This window comes from Schistocerca gregaria, chromosome 10, assembly GCF_023897955.1.
Source record: "Schistocerca gregaria isolate iqSchGreg1 chromosome 10, iqSchGreg1.2, whole genome shotgun sequence".
NCBI classification, from domain to species: domain Eukaryota; kingdom Metazoa; phylum Arthropoda; class Insecta; order Orthoptera; family Acrididae; genus Schistocerca; species Schistocerca gregaria.
Genome location: NC_064929.1, coordinates 170933684 through 170953734, shown reverse-complemented (window position 1 = coordinate 170953734; position 20051 = coordinate 170933684). Strand labels below are relative to the sequence as shown.

At 44.7% G+C, this 20051-nt stretch overlaps 1 protein-coding gene and 1 pseudogene across 1 annotated transcript in view; both read left to right on the top strand.

The window, feature by feature from the left end:
* Nucleotides 1–14184, top strand: part of LOC126293527 (trypsin alpha-like) — a 30224-nt gene extending 16040 nt beyond the window's left edge. Inside the window, exons 3-4 of the mRNA XM_049986794.1 lie at nt 1516–1799; nt 13750–14184. Of these exons, the coding sequence (XP_049842751.1) occupies nt 1516–1799; nt 13750–14004 (539 nt within the window). The 3' untranslated portion in view covers nt 14005–14184. The remainder of the gene's footprint in view (nt 1–1515; nt 1800–13749) is intronic.
* Nucleotides 14185–19579: 5395 nt separating this feature from the next.
* LOC126293769 (5S ribosomal RNA) lies at nt 19580–19697 on the top strand (annotated as a pseudogene).
* Nucleotides 19698–20051: the final 354 nt, after the last annotated feature.

The following is a 20051-nucleotide window of genomic DNA, read 5'->3' as shown; positions in this document are numbered from 1 at the left end:
TTTCAAGTACCTTAATCTTGACGTATCGTACGGCTCCGTCAAGTGGCTTCACGTCTGTAATAGCACTAATAGATTGAAAACGTGTCGCCATGTCTGACTAGGTACTTTTGTACTGACTTTTGTCGAAATTACTGGAAACGTCACCATAGGCAGACCAATGGATGCGCGTGGTCAGTGACAACTAAAACGTGCAGTACGAGTGAAGGAACTGCTTCGTATTTATGGTATTATAGCCCGATTCGTCTGAGATAACAGGTTATTTGAGACGTGCTGCGAGTCGTAGGTGACAATCAGTGAACTCTGAAGTGAGCTGGCATGTCGCTAACAGCTTTGACCCAGACACAGGACGAAAGGAATAACATGCCACTGACCTCTAGCAAACTTCTTCACTCAACAGCAGAAAGTGAGGTCTGTAGCTTCTTCTCCAACGGTCCTTTCCAAGCGAGACCATTAACGACGTTGGAATGATTTCCCTCACTACATTATACAATCAACCCCACGTCCATCTGCGGATGACGGTAAAGGACCTATCGCCTAAGAGAACATTAATATTCACTCTTGATTTGGCTAAGCATCACCCTTCTGCATCACGACTTTTCCATTTCCCTACTTCTACATTTACGTGTATGGGGCCGCAACACACCACATGGTGCATGGCGGAGGGTATTTTGTGCCACTACTTGCCATTGCTTTCACTGTCCCACTGGCAAATCGAGTCAGGGAAAAACAACTGTCTAATTGTGCCGGCACGGTTAACTCAGCGTATTCGGTCAGAGGGTTAGCTGCCCTCTGTAATAAAAAAAAACTGAGTTAATTGATCAACGACGAACTGAAACGGGCGTCTTGCGACGTCCGCCACGAGCAGAAGCAACGAACAAAAGCCGGCTCTGATATCCTCTTCACAGCCTATACTATCAACTAAATTTTTCACTAACGGAATAGGAATGTAATACTTTTTTCTACACACATCCAAAATACAAAATTTTCACTTACTCTCATAATCAAAATGGCTATCGCCGATTACGATTAAAAAAAAAAAAGTGCATCTATCCTCGCTCATTAGTATTTCCTGGCACTTGTTCGCAGGACATTTTTTCCTCCAATTCCAGTCTGGGGCCCGTCCTTGAAGTCCGTCGGTTTTATTAATGTTCACCCCGTATAGATCTCCTCTCCATTGCACATAATCACTCGGTGTTTCCAGACCTATGGAGGGTAGTGTCTGTCATGTGAAAGGCAATCGAAATGGAAAATTCGGAAAGATTTGGAAAAACTGTTTTTCCTCTCAATAAAATTGCTCACCATGCGCACATGTACACAGTCTCTCACTTTAAAATTTGCCTTACTGTCTTAAATCTTTAATATAAGATTATTGCCTCTTAATGAGTAGGCTATGACGGCATTTTAACGCTCGCTTAAGTCAACTGACACTGCTGACAGCCCGAGAATCTTGCAGTGGAGTTTTGTCCCAATGGTTGCTACTGTGAGTAAATGAAACGTGGTGTGTTGCGAGGGCAGAGGGGATCGCACAGTACATCACGGTGCGCGTGGGGACGTCGGCGCTCAACAGCGGCGGCGACGTGTACCAGGCGGACGCGATCTACATCCACCAGAACTACAAGATGTTCAGCGAGGATTACGACGTGTCGCTGCTGCCGCTGACGAGCGAGATCGCGCTGGAGGAGGGCCGCGTAGAGGTGATCCCGCTGCCCGGCAACGAGACGCTGCCGCCTGCCCTGGGGGCCGTCCTCAACGTGACCGGCTGGAGCACCGAGAACGGCACCTCCGCCGACACCCTGCAGGTACGTCTCGCCAGGCTGCCCATCATCACCAAAATTAAACAACTTTGATTCCGTAACCAACTGTTGTGTATACCGAAGGAGAGGCACAAAGCCATTAGTCAGAATCCCATCAGCTTTTATTATTCTTGCAAATCTAGATTTCGGCTATAAATAGCCATCTTCAGTGTATCACAGTTACAATTCATCAGACTCGAGGCAGTACATGTAGTCACATTCTCTTACTGGTTTTATGTCTGTCTGGAGTGGCAAACATAAGTTGGAATTGGTAGCAGAACATGGCCGGGGTGTGACGCAAGATCTGATGGCCGAGAAAAGATTAGTCTCAAAGTATGTTTCTTTTTCTTTATTGTGATTGCATTCCCCTGCCCCATATGGGCAGGGGAGGGGTGTCAGCAGCACAATCCGGCGCTCTTCAGCCGAGTGACACGACAACTAAAATAAGAATAAAATGATACATACATAAGGCGATGAAAAAGGGAACATAAAACAGAGTAAAGGGAGCAAATGGAGGTAAAAACAGACGGACATGGAGACGTTCATGGGGGACAGTTAAAAACTGACCAGAAAGTTAAAAAACACAGTTGGCGATTCTTAAAACACAGAGAAGACACTGAATGGACATGCACAGGTTAAAAGTCGGCCACAGTATTAAAAACACTCCGGAACAACACACTTAAAACCCACTTGTAGCACACACGACGAAGAATAAAACTGCCAGGTGGGAGCTGCTGAGGGGAAGGTCAGAGAGGATGGAAAACGAGGGGAGAGCAAGAGGCAGCAGGGGAAGCAGCGGGATGAAGAGAGCAGGGGCGTCAGCGGGTACACGGAGAGGCAGGAGACACGTGGGGCGGGAGAGGAAGAGGGAAGACAGGGCAGGAGGGAGTGCAGGGACACTGAAAGGGGCACAAGACAGGGAGGGAGAGTAGGAGGGGGAAGCCGCTCAGGAGGGGGAGGAGAGGGAGCCCTGAGGAGGAGGCAGGAAGATGGGGTTAGAGTTGGTCAAAGTAAGGTGCCAGCGATCAGGAAGATTACTTATCTTTATTCTCCATACTGAAGCAGGCACCGTCTATTGCTCTCATAGCAAGTAGCTACGTAATTAAGTTCACAATAGAATTCACCAATCCGCAGTGCAATCCAAATCGTAACTAAGTTCTAAGCCCAATGTTGTCATATAAGATCTATACAATGACACTTCGATATTAACACAGCTAGCGAGCAAGAGCGAGTGGACGTGGCGTCCTGCACTGCACTGCACTGCAAATCTCCGGTGACATCAACCAGGAGTGAAACAGGCTAAGCACCGAAGCTGCTGTTCCTGTGTGGACCTCAATAACGAATTCCGGCCTGACGGGTGGAATTGGCCTATGTGAGCGGCCGCTTGGGAGCTGACGCTTCGTCATCGGGGCTGCGGAAGGACCTGGCGTCCGGTCCGTGCTCCCATTTTGTCTTGTGACCACAGAGGGAGCTGCAGGCAAGAACTGTTGAATGGCGCGACGTCTCCAGCCGGAGATAACGCCCTGAACCTCCGGCGGCCGCGACGTAAGGCTAAGGCCGACCACCACGCATGTGTGCCGGGGATGAGCGACGGCAGGGCGCGCGTGTTTCGGTTAGGTCCGCGGACATGGCAACTGGTGTATTAGGCAGAAGGAAAATGAGAGCATTTGGTGACATGTACTGCCGCGAGTCTGTTGAACTGTAGCTCAGATACTGTACAGGGTGCGTAAAAAAGAATCGTCCTACTTAGCACGTCTATATTTCTGAAACTAATAAACACATACAATGAATTTTATTCTTTGATGATGGAGAAACTAATAAAGTTTTTTTTCATGCCTTTTTATAGCTGTTCAGTATGCCCCCCTTGAGATGCACGACATATGTCACTGCGGTATTCAAATTATTTCTACACTGATGCGAGCATGTCTTGAATTATGGCTTCAACAGCTGCTGTTATGCGATGTCGCAATTCCTTCGTTGTTGTTGGTAACGGAGGCACATAAACAGTGTTTTATGAACCCCACAAGAAATAATCACACACAGTCAGGTTCGGTGACCTTGCAGGACAGTAATGTAAGCTGAATCATTTGGTCCAGTGCGACAGATCCGTCGTTCAGTAATCCTTCGATTTAAAAGTTCCCGAACTTCCAGACGCCAGTATGACGGTGACCAACCTGTTGGTAAAGCAAGTGGTTTTGAATCAATCTCCAACTGTGGGAAAATAATGTTGCCAAGTATATCGAGATATGAGCTTCCTGTACCAATGTTCTTGGCAAAGAAAAATGGACCGTACACCTTTTCCGTGAAATAGCACAAAACACATTAAATTTTGGAGTGTCCATCTCATGTTGTACAACTTCGTATCGTTGTTTCGACCCCATACTCGTATTGTCACATTATGACGGTTCACCATTCTATTTATATGGAATGTTGCCTCGTCACTAGGCGTGGAAGAAAACTGTCGTTCTCCATCTTGCCAAGAACGAAATTACAGAACTGCACACGTTGTTGTTTGTCACCTTCACGAAGAGCTTGCAGTAGCTGAACTTTGTACGGTTTCATGTGCAAACATCGACGCAACACACGCCAGACGGACATCGGGGGGCCTTTTGAGCTGTCGAGCTGCACGGCGAGCGGATTGGATTTCTGCGGACTCCTTGTGAAATTATGGTGGATGCGTTCGACGTCTGTGTCAGACACTCGGGGACGGTCCGGCGATTTGCCTTTACACAAACAACATGTTTCTCGGAATTGTTCATGCCATCGTCTAATGCTCTGTGCTATAGAAGGATCCACAACATAACTCTCTCCACCCGAGCAGGCCGTGGAAGGCCCCAACGGACCGACCGGCCGCCGTGTCATCCTCATCCCAGAGGCGTCACTGGATGCGGATACGGAGCGGCACGTGGTCAGCACACCGCTCTCCCCGCCGTATGTCAGTTTGCGAGACCGGACCCGCCACTTCTCAGTCAAGTAGCTCCTCAGTTTGCCTCACAAGGGCTGAGTGCACCCTACTTGCCAACAGCCCTCTCGGCGGACCCGATGGTCACCCATCAAAGTGCTAGCCCAGCCCGACAGCGCTTAACTTCGGTGATCTGACGGGAACCGGCCTTACCACTGCGTCAAGGCCGCTGGCATCCACACCATACCTAGTCGGGAAGTCACGCTTAACAGTTATTGCTGACCGGCACTGTGCAAAAAGTAGAACACAAATGCTTCCTGGTATCCCGACACAATTTTAACTAGAACTGAATTGGGCGCGCATTGCTGCTACATAGCGAGAACCATGCAAAACTCGAGAGATTACTCTTTCCAACAGTACGCTGTTCACGCACACATCTGAAAAAACATAATAGTTAAAAAGTTTTCAAATCGGATGATTGTTTCTGATACGACCTGTACACTGAAGATAGCTATTTGCAGCCGAAAGTTGGATCTGGAAGTTTCGTATCCCGCCTGGAAGACGCTCCTCTAAACTGAAGGGTAGACCGAATGTAGGAAACTAGGAGGAGCTGGTGAGGTAGAACACTCGGTACTGCAGTGTGAATTTAAATCACCTTTACTAGAGGAATACATAACTTTTCACTGAGGAGCACGTAGGTGCGAAGCCGGATGTATCAAGCTCCCAGAAGTTACACAGGCAAAATCTGTAGTGACTCTACCACTATGAAATAGAAACAAAGTTGCTTGGTCGTCTACTCGGAATCAAAAGAATAGAATCCGGATCGGCGCTCGTAGAGCTGCAGAGAGCCGGCTAGAGGGCGCTGTCGTCGGTGTCGGTGTCGTAATGCCATCCTAGCAGAGCGCACGTACGTTGTGGCATCGTAGCTATCGATACCTCAGGAAGAATAATAAAAAGTAACGGGATGGCTGAGTGCCTCTCCTTCCGTCACTGACATAATTTAAAATCTGTGGAGCTATTCCCAGTCATCTTGACCATTCCAAAAAACGTTTTGCCCAGAAGCAAAAGTTGTTTAGCTGACAGGGGGACATTAAACATCGTGTATTACCTTTCTTGCACCTTATTTCTTTACGAGGCTATTAGGTTGGTGCATAAGTTTGTAACATATACAACAGATATACATAACGTAGACTTTACTCATCAGTAATATACACGTATTCTCCTTCACTATTTACAACACTGTGCCAGCGCTGGGGTATCTTATCGATTCCGCAACTGAAGAATACACGTGGCTTTCAGACGAAGAACTCGTCGGGCCATGTTCGGAGCGCATTTTCGTTCCTTGAAGGTTGTTCGATAGACAGCGTAAAAGGTAGAAATCTGAGAGCGCAAGATCAGGCGAATAAGGTGGGTCGGGAATGGTGTCCCAACCCAACTGCTGTGTAGTGTTTTTCGTTAGTCTAACAGAATGAGGGCGGGCATTACTGTGGAGTAGCATCGCTTCACACAGTCTTCTAAGTCGTTGTTCTTGGACTGCATCTGTAAGACATCTTAGTTGTTGACAATAAATGTCAGCAGTGGTATATACACCTCGGGGAAGGAATTCGTAGTACACCACACCATCGCTATTCCACCAGGTGCTCAACATAATCTTTCGTGGATGTGCGCGGTTCTTTGTAGAGGGAGTTGTTGCTTTATTTTGGCTCAACCATTCCTTTCTTTTTATTACGTTAGCATAAAGGCACCATTCCTCGTCACCAGTAACGATGCAGGATACGAATGGTCGGTGTTGTTCACGAGCCAATTGAAGACGGCTAAGCGGAGACGCACCTATGGGCACCCGCTTATTTGTGTGATTTTGGCTTAGAGCCTGCGGTACCCATACACCCGATTTTTGAACCTTCCCCACTTCATGCAATTTCGCACGATGCTGGAATGATCACAGTTTATCACATATGCGAGTTCTTCAGTACACTGAAGTGGATCATTGTGGATTAATGCTTTTTAAATGATCTACATCTTCCCGAACGTCTTCCTGAACCTGAAAAATCTCTAATGTCAAAACGACCTTCCTTAAAACGAGAAAACCAATTTCTTGCCGTGCTCTGTCCAGTGGCATTATCCGCATACAGGGAGCAAATGTTTTTGGCTCCCTCCGCTGCTGTCTGCCGTCTATGAACTCAAACACAATTGAAGACATGCGCTGGAAAACGGGATAACCCTCAAATGTAAAAGCTTGGATGTAAGTGTTGCTACATGTTGCTGGATGCGGGAACTATCAAAATAGACATTGGTCTCAACCTAAATATCCTACTATAATATTTAGGGGTGAGACCAATGTCTCTGCTGCTTCACTGTTGCCGTGCTTGCCCCCGGTAGCTGAGTGGTCAGTGCGACAGAATGTCAATACTAAGGACATGGATTCGATTCCCTGCTGGGTCGGAGATTTTCTCCGCTCAGGGACTGGGTGTTGTGTTGTTCCAATCATCCCCATCGACGCGCAAGTCGACGAAGTGGCGTCAAACCGAAAGACTTGCACCAGGCGAGCGGTCTACCCGACGGGAGGCCCTCGTCACACGACATTTATTTACTTTTGCCGTTTGAGTTTACGTACTGTCTTTTTCTCATTGCAGGTCTGCCAACATTAGAAAACGAAGTGTCAGATAGAGAAATTGGAACATTTCCGACGTATAATATTGTGTGTCGGAAGTGCTCCGATTTCTCCACCTGCCAGTGCCAGGTGGAGAAATCGGAGCATTTCCGACGTCCGATATTACACGTCGGAAATGTTCCGATTTCTCCACCTGACACTTCGTTTTCTAATGTTGACAGCTCCACTCGCTCCCTCCAAATGAGAAAATGACAATACGTAAAGTCAGCTACCAACAGTGAACTATAAATAAAAGTGAAAATCGATAAAGAAACCTCTAGCAACCGGAATACCAACATTCAAAACAAAAACGATACGAATTTATGCACCAACCTAATATTAACAGCCGTACTTCTTTTAAATAGCATCCTATATTTTCTACTTGGCAGTCCATTTTCTCTCCTCAAGATCCTTTCAAAAACGTATCAGAGCGTATCATTCAAGTATAATTTGCGTTAGAAGAAACTGAACACAAAACTGAGCTTGACATTCCCTTACTGGCATCTCCATCACCTAACACCTAAAGCCCAAGTATCAGTTCCTTCCCTCATAGCCAACTCGAGTCCTTTTCCTTTAACACCCTCTCCAGTATTTTACACATTAAAATGCGTATCCACAACCATCAGGGGCCACCATCACATCATCCTCATAATGGAACGATTGTGTAAATCGCATCATATATTGTCATAACAATCATAACTCACTTCATCCTCTTGAATTTCTTATTTTTTGTATTGCATTTTAAAATACTATGGCCTGGTGTATGAACGTGATAACTCACACATGTTATTTTTGAAATATTTAATAAAAAGAAACCTCTTATTATTTTAAGGTTATTATTGAATTTTTTTGTTTTTACCATTTCAAAATTAATAATATAAACTAATTATTCACAAATTTTTGACAATATACCTTACTGTTTTATCCACAAAAAAATAAGAATTAGAAAGTGCAGCAAACAGAATTTAATTATTTCGCGGCATGAAGCTGGTAAACTACAATACTTTTTTACTCGTTATCTTTATCACCCCATGAATTTTCTGAGTCACTTTCAGTATGAGAGTACTGTCGCTGTTGCTGCTGCTCTTGCATTTGTTGCTCGGTTGCTTACTTATCCTGTAGTTTGCATGGTGTAGCCACTTTGCTCCTCCGTCCAGTATAAAATTCTCGGTGTTCTTCAGGTATAAATTGGCACAGTTTCATCAAGTCCTTCAGTTCAGTTTCATTGATTGGTAGGCGGTATTAGTGGAGAGGTGCTAGGCATGTTGTGAGTATCTCGCCTTTCTTTGCAACGTTTACTTATTTGTATTTTTCCAGTTGTGGATTGTGTGAATATGCAATGCAGTATCTTCTTGGTAAGTGCTGGGTAATCATGATGTGTGTAGCCTTTTGTATTCTCACAAAGTTGTTATCAGTGTCTTCATTCCTAAATATTAAGTAGTAGTTCTAATTTTCCGCTGACGCAGTGTCTTCCTGGACCATCTGTTCCACATGAAAAGGCTGTTTCTCCTTGTATGTTTCTACTAATTTGTACCTACCTCTGGTGTATATACAATAAGGATTCTCTTTTTCATATTTTCTATAATACCGAAGTCATAGTCACACGATAAATATGTATTTCTAGATATAGGAAATTTGTCTTTCACTGTGTGGAATAATTTTCAAACATGAACAACACATTACCAAAAAGTTTCGAAATTTACCTTTTTGTTTTGGCCTTCAATCAGTCTGATCAAGCTATCAAGTGTATGGGTTCTGTCGACGCTTCTAGTTGTTTTAAGTATGTATATAAACATGTCACTACTTCTTGTGATCCCCGACCAGGAACATCCTCTGTCTTCATGCGCATGTGAGATTCTGCTTTAGAGTCATTTATTCCAAGATTCTGTGTCCACAACTGCCTGGAATAAAATTTGACACTGGTATGTATGTGTGGAGTTGCTTTGCTGCATATCAAATGCTATTGTGAAAAGTGTTTCACTTCCAGTAGCATTCTCAAAAATTATTTTCATCCGTGTTTGGGCTTTTTCAGCTTTCCGAAGATGCAGCTCTTTGCCTCTTAGGATGCTACTTTTCTCTGTTTCTACAACATCACAGCGCTTACATGTGTTCATACTGCGTTCGCCAAAATGTAAATTAAATTCTGTTCTGAAAATATGAGCGAAGAAGGTGAATGTTATTGATCCTTGTGTGTTGCCATTACAACTCTCCATATATGTCATACAGCTTATAGTTCTGGAGACAGGTATTTCCTATTAGCATTTTGTCTCCTTGTGTAATGACCCCTGATATGGTTATTTTGTTAATGAATTCTCGAATAATATTCTCCTTTCTTCAGATACCTTGTGTGGTCTTGATTGGTAATCTCCCTTGTTGTCTTCTGTCGGCGTTGTATTTATTTTCTTCATATCGGTGGCTAATACATTTTTGCTATTTTAATTCCAAGAACAGCGGCTGAGAGTATAATGTTTTCTGAACTTACAGGTAGGTTGCGTTGTAGGCTGATAGCTCTGGGTCTTTTTGTGGGCTAGCTGCATAACGCCTCTTTGGTGCCACAAGAGTAACGCATTTAGAGAGAAATAATCTCTGACCTGTAGCATCGGGAAGACTGTAATGTGAGGGCGGATATTGGACCTCAAGTGTTCTTGAAGGTTATGGAAACATTTGTTCGAGCAGTTACGTGGTTAACATCCTTTAATTTACACAACATGTCTTCCATTGTAACCGATATACTTCTTTCCTTCTGTACGATTGGTCGCTTGTTTGTTCCTCTGCCAGGATGATTCAGCACGCTTTGGCTTTCTTCCTCTATCTTTTGATGTTGTCTCACCTAAAATTAATATGCAAAATAGAATGTGAGCAACATTGATATTTACTTTTCACGAATTTATTTTGTTGACTGCTGGTGATGATACGGTACACATCTTCCGTTACGTTAATTGAGTCAGTAAATTTCACAATAATTAAATTCATATGTTTATCCAGTTAATAATATATTTCAATATTTTAAATCCATAGTACATAACCTGCTTCATTTGACTGCGCTAACAATGAGATGTCAAGGTTTCTTGCAGCAGAAAATCTCTTGTTATTTTGTTCAGCCATTTCCTGAGGTTTATCAGATTCTTGCACATGCGAATGCTTAGTTACAAATACAGACAACCACAAGTGGCCTCTGTGGAGTGAAAGTGCAAACATATATGAATGCCATTATTTAGCAAACGATAACAGATAGCATTACCAGTCACTCAGTCATATTAAATAATTTTTTAATGTGGGTTATCAGGTTCATGCACCAGGCCACAGAATTATCCTATCGAAAGGTTAAACAGCAGCAGTGTGGTTGTTGTTAGCGTAACCGCAGTATGTAGAATGTACAGTGCCTGACAATGAACGTGAAGTACGTAGGAGGGGAGGATGAAACGAAATGAGACAAAGTTAAAATCTTCTGGGATGTTAGGCAACGTCATATTTCCTTCTAAAATAATCGACTTTTCGTTCACTCTGCTGGGATCTTCTTGATGATGTTTCGGCGTCCACTATTGCTAGAACGCTATGCAGCAGTGGGCACCGAAACATCCTGAAGAAGATCCCAACAGAGGGGACGAAACGTCGATTATTTTAGAAGAAAATACGACGTGGCTTAACATTCCAGAAAAATTTAACTTTACTGGCAACGGCCACGGAAGTCTGCAGACATAAATAAAATGAGACTTCACCGCTCGAAGGGATATGCGATGTTATTTAAGTAATTAAAAAATCGAGTGAAATTAAAGGAGAATTTTACACTATGAGCCCACCCACCAGTACGGACTTACACCCCTTCTGGCCTTGGTGCAAACACTGATTCGTTTGGGTATGGCGTCATAAGGACGTTGAACATCCGAATTGGTCCCACTGATGCTCTACGGGGCACATCTGGGGATCTCGCTGGTCAAGTGTGTTCGTCAACATCACTCAGAAAGTTCGTAGAGTTGCATGCTGTCTAAGGTCGAGCTGTGTCCTGCTAAAAATGGTAACACAGTTCGGTCATATGCGACATAACACATGAGATGTGTTGGGTTATCAGAGTTCCCTCATTCACTACTAGCCGTGACCCAAAGTAATATCTGATGGCTCACCTTACCATGACGCTAGCAATAAGACAGCTGTGTCCAAAACAGTGGAAGAATGGGACTTCTGAGTCTACGCCATACTTGCTGACAACGACCATCTCGAGTGGTGTAGGACTGCAGTTCATCGCTGAACACGATGCGACGCCATCCATCAGCTGTAGTGCTTGCCAGTCAAGGCACAACACCACACGTATCCGTTTGTGTTGTGGTGTTAATTGCAGCCTACACACGGGATGGTAATCCCTTAGTCGAGCTGCTGCTAAACTCCAGCCAGTGGCGCGGGATAACACGGACTGTGGTAGTAAGTTCACTACTAGTTCTTGGATGGCAGATTCACATGTCGACTGATCAATATGTGCTTAGGGAAACATTCGGTGATCCTCCATTGTGGTGATCAGACCTGGTCGACCGGAACCTTTACGACGAGTTCCACTACCCTCACATTCCCGTTTGGTACAATATCAGATCATTATCACATCCGAATGATCCAAATGGCTCTGAGTACTATGGGACTTAACATCTGAGGTCATCAGTCACCTAGACCTACTTAAACCTAACTAACCTAAGGACATAACACAGATCCATGCCCGAGGCAGGATTCGAACCTGCCACCGTAGCTGTCGCGCGGTTCCAGACTGAAGTGCCTAGAACCGCTCGGCCACATCGGCCGGCCACCTGGGTACTGCACGATTCGACCAGCCGGCCGAAAATAGACCCACAATGAGGCCCCGTTCAAACTTGGTCAGGTACTGAAAACGCTGTTTCACACGAGTACAAGGTACCTCCACGTCCTTCAGGCGTCATTCACGCCCCTCATGTACTCCACCAGGCCTGGTAACAACACTACCACAATGCACTCTCGTGGCCATCCTACTTGTCACATAGAATTAAAGCTCAGATGATTTACAGGCTCGCTGATTCGTAGGTGTACGAAGTTACATTGATATCCATACGAAGTTATATTGATATTCCATCACACATTATGTAATCAAAAGTATCCGGACACCTGGCTGAAAATGAGTTAAAGTTCGTGGCCCCCTCCAGCGGTAATGCTGGAATTCAACATTGTGTAGGCCCACGCTTAGCCTTAATGACAGCTTCCACCCACGCAGGCATACGTTCAATCAGGTGCTGGAATATTTCTTGGGGTACAGCAGCCCATTGTTTGCAGAGTGCTGCACTGAGGAGAAGTATCGATATCTGTCGGTGAGGCCTGGCACGAAGTCCTCGTTCCAAAACATCCCAAAGGCGTTCTATAGGAATCAGGACTCTGAGCAGGCCACTCCATTACAGGGATGTTATTGTCGTGCAACCACTCCGCCACCGGCCGTGCATTATGAACAGGTGCTCGATCGTGTTGAAAGATGCAATGGCCATTCCCGAATTGCTCTTCAACAGTGGGAAGCAAGAAGGTCCTCAAAACATCAATGTAGGTCTGTGATGAGGTAGTGGCACGCAAAACAACAAGGGGTGCAAGCCCCTTCCATGAAAAATATGACCGCACCATAACACCAATGCCTCCGAATTTTACTGTTGGCACTACACACACTGGCAGATGACGTTCACCAGGCATTCACCATACCCACGCCCTGCCATCGGATCGCTACATTGTGTACCGTGAATCGTAACTCTAAGCAACGTTTTCCCACTGTTCAGTCGTCCTATCTTTACGCTCCTTACACCAAGCGAGGTGTCGTTACCGGCGTGATGTGTGGCTTATGAGCAGCCGCACGACCACGAAGTCCACGTTTTCTCACCTCCCGCCAACTGCCATAGCTTGCAGTGAGTCCTGATGCAGCTTGGAACTCCTGTGTGATGGTCTGGATATATATCTGCCTATTACACATTATGACCCTCTTCAACAGTCGGCAGTCTCTGTCAGTCAACAGACCAGGTCGGCCCGTACGCTTTTGTGTTGTACGTGTCCCTTCACGTTTCCATTTCACTATCACATCGGAAAGAGTGGACCTAGGGGTGTTTAGGAGTGTGTAAATCTAGCATACAGACAGATAGACAGACAATGACCTGACCACGTTCGTGAGTTCCTCGGAGCGCACCATTCTGTTCTCTCACGATGTCTAATGACTACTGAGGTCGCTGATAGTACCTGGTAGTAGGTGGCAGCAGATTGCACATAATATGAAAATCGCATGCTTTTGTGGGTGTCCGCATAGTTTTGATCACATAGTGTATGTTCAGTGTGCTTCACTTATTTTGCATGTAGTGTTAATCACAGTTGTATTGGTAGAAAGGTCAACGTTTTCCCTCAAGGAGCGTGCTGTTCGGCAGATGTCTCAGATGGTGGTGGTGAACAGCACGGAGTGCGTGGACGGCCAGGGCGGCAACCTGACGGAGCGCATGCTGTGCGTGGCGCCCCTCGACGGCAGCATCTGCAAGGGCGACGACGGCGGCCCGGCAGTCATCGACGGCGTGCAGTTCGGCATCGTCTCGGTGGCGCCGTACTCGTGCGACACCAACACCGTGCTGGTCAACCTGGCAGAGTACTACGTGCGAGACTGGATCCGGTACTTCTCCGGTGTGTGAGGACAGGCGTGACCTGCCGTCACTGGCGCACCTGGTGGGACAGCCAGGATAACTGGCGCCTGGGTCAGGCCCAACCCATCAGAAGTGCTGACATCTCCTCTCCTTAGGCCTACTCCTGTACGCTCTTATTGGTGTTGTATTTGAATGGATAAATAAAACAAAATTGCAGGACAGAAGTAATTTTGAATCCGATATTACTTGCTTACCTATTTCGACCAAATGTCACAAAGTTTCCAGTTTCAAACTGCAAACCAACCGAAGTGTCTAAACGGGATTGAACACTCGTGTCGAGTGACGATTCTGCTGGAGATATTTTTTCTGTGGAACGTTACTGGTTTGCTGGGATAAGCGGCTCTTTGTAGACGATTGTGGTGACCAACTGACTTGTAGCTCTATCTGATGTCTAGGTTACCTTCGAATGTAACAGTTTGGTTGTGAGTTGGTGAAGCCAACAAATGAGAAAGCAAGGAATCGTGTGTGTTGACAGACTAATCTTTAGCTTAGCCTGAGCTCTATGTTACGTTGCGAGCTGGCGAAGCCAACGAACGTGAAACATAGACTGCTGTTGTAATGGCCGACCCTTCTGTAGCTTACCCGAGGTCTGAGTTAGTTTGCAATGCGATATCTCGGTTGTGGGTTGCTGAAGCCAAAATATGTGAAAGCAAGAAATCTGGGTGTGGTGACAGACTGAATGTCTAGTAAGGTTGGAAGGCGATATTCTGGTTGACGGCGAAGCTAACGGATGTGAAACAGAGTAGTCGAATGTTGTGACTGACTTGTCTGTATCTTAGCCAGACGTCGACCCTAGGTTGGAACATGACAGTTTGGTTGCGACCTGGCGAATGCAATGAAAGTGAAACCTAAAAACCTGATTATGGTGACTGTCTAACATTCTGCGTGGTGTCTGTTTGTTCTATATCGTGTCTCCCTTCCACTTTCGCGCAACGACGCTCTGAGCGTGTTTTTTTAAGGGAAGTGACTAGTTTGAACCTGGGACCTGTTGCTGGTAAGGAGACGCCAGACCACACATGACATGTAGAATTCAGAAGAGTTCAGTGAGGCTAGCGATGATATAACCAAATACTTAATGATTTCAGCGTCAGCTCCACTGCACTCCCTGTAAAAGAATCTTAATACTAACTAAATTTAGTGGAAGGGGTTCAAGGCTTTCCTATTTTTAGTTAGCTGGTAAAATAACGTCGCAAAAGCAGTTACGTTTACCATTGGAAATTTTATTCTACTCACAAAACATTGTTTATAAATTGCGCTATTGATAAAAGGAGATGTTTTAATACAGGATGGTAAAAACCAATTGCGTTCAACAAAAATGTGAACGAATATTCCCTGAATGGGTTTCCAAGTTCTACAATCGATCGAAGGATGATCTATGCCATATCACATCTATAATCTAGGATTAAATTAAGTTTCACAAAAGAGAAAACTATCAAAATGGTCTACAGTGGCCCTCAATTATCTTTAATTACTTATTTAACTTGTCGTAAATTACAGTGGCTGATGTGGCTTCTCAATAACTATATAACAGAAAAATCATTGCGTTTCAGATTTTTACTTCAAGTGGCAAATGTGAACACCATGAGCTTTAATTGACGATCGACACTAGTATTACGCAAAAAAGGGGGTGTAACAGATGAGACTTCTGCAGTTCTGAGTGAAGCTTTATGCGCTGCTATGCGGCATCGCGTGCGTTCATTACCTTGTCGGTGTTCGTCAGGGGGCGGCGGCCGGCGCAGCAGCCATCCAGCTCGTCGTCTCGGAAATTACTAACTTCTCCTAACTTCTCCTTACTACCATTTACCGAAGTTGGTTTTAAAAAAAGTATCTAGCTGTGTTTTCATCTGACCAATCAAGTTCTCAATGTTAACTTAAGCTCCGCCTACAAAAATTCTGTCTATACAATGAGAAACGTTATACTTTTCGTGGTGGGGCAATGTTTTTAAAGTTTGCAACGTAACAGAGACACGAAAAAGTTTCACGCTAAAACTTGCAGCTGGTGTGGTACTTTTAGCGTTATAGTAAGATCTATACTGTTCTTCTGGAAAGCTCTATCTTTTAACATGGGCTGGGGGGTGGACCTAGCGGTTAGCTGGCTACGTGGGTGTCCGTCCCTTGTCGTAGGGCCTTCAGCTTAACACGGTTCTGGTCTCGGCTTCTGTTCTCGTTTCTCCCCTCTGAACTGCGTCTGTCTCACGGTGGGAAGGTATGACATGCATTTAGGCATTCTTGTGTTAGTCTGTGGTATTCCATTTGCTCACTCGTTACTCGTATTACTTTGGTTAATTTAATGTCACGATTTATTCGGAGCTATGTGACATACTACTGGATTTGCTTATCATGTCAGGGTTTTCATGGAAGGTGTTGGATTTGCCTGACACCTTACAACTGTGTGATATTCCTTGCTGTGGCCGCAAGTATTTTATTTTGCTAGAAGCTCGCCTTCATGCAGCTTGATACATGTGAAGTAGCATATGGTACAAAAGTGGAGTGAGGTACAAGGGTCAGATGGTGCAGTATGTACCAGTCCCCTGGGAGAGTCGGGGCCAATTGTACTGAACTTGCTTCTGATTGGTCGGCACATTCCAGTGCTAGGCGCCAAAACACCTAACTTCCCGTCTTAATTATTTATCTAATTTTCATTATATTTAATCCAGTCTTTAGTACGACACTCTCTCATGGTTACCCTACGAGTCTATCGTATTTGTTTATTGAATTTCACCACTTCTGAGGAACATAAGGGTAACGATATTGCAACTGAAGTGCTTCGGACACCTTCGGGTCGCTTTGGCGCGCCTGGGAGATGTAGTACCTCGGCTGCGTTAGTCACTCTGTTTTCGGGCGTTGCGGAGGATACAGTAATGAGAAGTGTCAGTACTACAGATCTTGCCCTCTGTAGACAAACCTGGGCAACTGGTATACCATAAAAAGCACAATCACAGGTTCAAGTTGACAGCATAGCAGCCTCCGCCGAAGAAGAACCTACGACCGATGAGCTGCGCTGAGGACCCAACTTTAGAAGACGACAGGTTGGTGAAAAGTACGCATAGCGACTCTTATTCAATCTCTACAGATCTCTCCAGCTTCCAGATCTGACTTCCAAAGGGCACACATAATTTATAACTAACTCATCTATAGCTTAGCCTGAGGTTTATGCTAGTCTGGAATGCGAAAGTTCGTTTGTGAGTTGGTGAAACCAACAAATGTGAAAGCAAGAAATTACGTTTGGTGACAGAGTGATCTATAGCTTAGCCTAAAATCTAGGTTTGTTTGGTATTTGATTGACGAGTTGGCAGCCGGCGAAGCCAACGAACGTGAAACAAAACGTTGAATGTGACGACTGCCCTATCTGAGGCTTAGCCCGTGGTCTAGGCTAGTTCCGAAAGTGACAGTTTGGTTAGAAGCCGTCGAATCTATCGAATAAAAAAGCAAGAAAACTACCGGGAGAGTCTTGAGCTCCACAGAAATATCAACAAATCCCATCCTCACACATGCTTCACTCTGAACAACTGTCACAATCTTGTGTAAACTTTTACTGTACTGCGAAAGTGTTATGAGCCATTCCATAAATAATCAGGAGTAGTTAACTAAAAGCTACATATTTCAATAATGGTTTGCTCAGTGACGTAATTCTAAACATGAAACAGCGAAGCGAGTCAAAAGTAACATTGCTGGCAATAATATTGCGTATTCTTTCAATACATATCGATAAAAGGCCTCAATAAGCAAAATGTCAAAGACAAAAACTGTTATAATATATTTGCGTAGACTTCCGCGACCAGAGTCAGTCGACATAAAAGTTTTCTGGGTTTGGTACCGCGTCATAGTGTAAAAACTACTGCTGCTATAAAAAAACCAACGTTTCGGCCACGATTGCAGCGGCCTTCTTCTGGGTCTTGACCATTAGAAATGGCCATAGGGAATATGTTAAGAATTCAAAAAAGACATGAGCGTCAGAACCACTGACTCAGTATACAGAAAAGTCACAAAAACTCATGGAGAAATTAAAAAAAAAAAGGTTCAAATGGCTCTGAGCACTATGGGACTTAACATCTATGGTCATCAGTCCCCTAGAACTTAGAACTACTTAAACCTAACTAACCTAAGGACAACACACAACACCCAGCCATCACGAGGCAGAGAAAATCCCTGACCCCGCCGGGAATCGAACCCGGAAACCCGGGCGCGGGAAGCGAGAACGCTACCGCACAACCACGAGATGCGGGCTGAAATTAAAAGCAAGGGTATTAACATTAAGAGTACAATGAGAATTGCACTGTTAAACTGTGAGAGAAGAGATTACAGTGGATGATAAAGAAGAGATAGGAGTCCATTATTACAGCCAGAATTTATAAGAGCTTTGGAAAATTGGAAATCAGATAAGGCACAAGGAATAGGTAATATTCCATCCGGAATAGCAAGAAACGACGATGCAGGTTGGTGTGTACGATTTATGAGACTGACTATGTGCCATCAGACTTTCTGAAAAATAGCATCCATTCAATGTCGAACACAGGAAGGAAAGGTATGTGGAAGAACTATCGTATTTCAGCTTCACAAATTTTGTGTCCAAGTAACTGACAAGAATAACATACACAATAATAGGAAGGAAAATTGAGGAACTGTTATATGACGATCAGTTTGGATCAAGGAAAGATAAGACGAAAAACAGAGGAAAGTGATGAGAAATAGCAGATATGAAAATAGCGAGAAACTTAACGTAAAAACTGTTCAAAAAGTAGGTCATAAAAATCAGACTAGCAACGACAAGGAGGGCATTCCTAGCCCAGAGAAGTCTACTGGTGTCAAACATATGCCTTAATTTGAGGAAGCAATTCCTGAGAACGTACTTTTGGAGCACAGCATTGAACGGCAGGGAGACATGGAGATATCGAAACAGAAGAGAATCGAAGCATTTGAGATGTGGTGCTGCAGAACAATGGTGCAAATTTGGTGGACTGATAAGGTAAGGCCGTCGGCACACGGACCGTCAACGTGCTGCTGAACGCTCAGAAACGCGACTTGTGCAAACGGCACGCGTGTCCCAAGGTGGTGTGATCGACTGCAGCGCGCTCCAGCGGCAGTAGTCAGCTGTGTCTGTCACACTAACTACACTGTTTACGATATCGACAGGCGTAAAATTCCTACGGCGGCTCTATTACAGCGCACATTTCCTCCCTTGTCCATATGCTGGTCACGTTGTTCTGTCTGTAGTACACGTAAATAAAAACTTCAGTACCCATTAGCAGGAGGTAAGGTCAAAAGGAAAAACCATGTGCAGTAAGCTTACAAAATTTCCATTACAAATTGTGCGATACAAATTTACAACAGTTCGCCACATAAGATAAAAATTATTTCATTATTCTCACTTTTTAGCAAACTCTAACGTCATTCTTACGTAATCACTGTTCCCGCTCAGCAGGAGAATCTTTACAACATATGAAGTACAAAACCTCAAAAAAGAAAGTGCAAAATGTGTTACTGCAGGTAGTGCAAGCTATCTTGTAGATAAAGCCAAATGAACAAACTCACTCAACATAAAGAGTGCACTTACATTTACATTGGCAACGGCCTTGTCGCAGTGGATATACCGGTTCCCGTGAGATCACCGAAGTTAAGCGCTGTCGGGCGTGGTCGGCACTTGGATGGGTGACCATCCAGGCCGCCATGCGCCGTTGCCATTTTTCGGGGAGTACTCAGCCTCGTGATGCCAATTGAGGAGCTCGAATAGTAGCGGCTTCGGTCAAGAATACCATCATAACGAGTGGAAGAGCGGTGTGCTGACCCCTCGCCCCTCCTATCCGCATCCTCCTATGAGGATGACACGGCGGTCGGATGGTCCCGGTAGGCCACTCGTGGCCTGAAGACGAAGTGCTTTTCTTATATTTACATTGCATCGTATGTTATAGAGTACTGATCTATTAAAGTAATAAGGATGTATCAGATCCTATTAAAAAAAACTCGAAGCTTAGTAAAGAAAGACGACTTCTGTCCAGTGGGACGCGAACCAGCATCACATCAGGTGTTATACTACT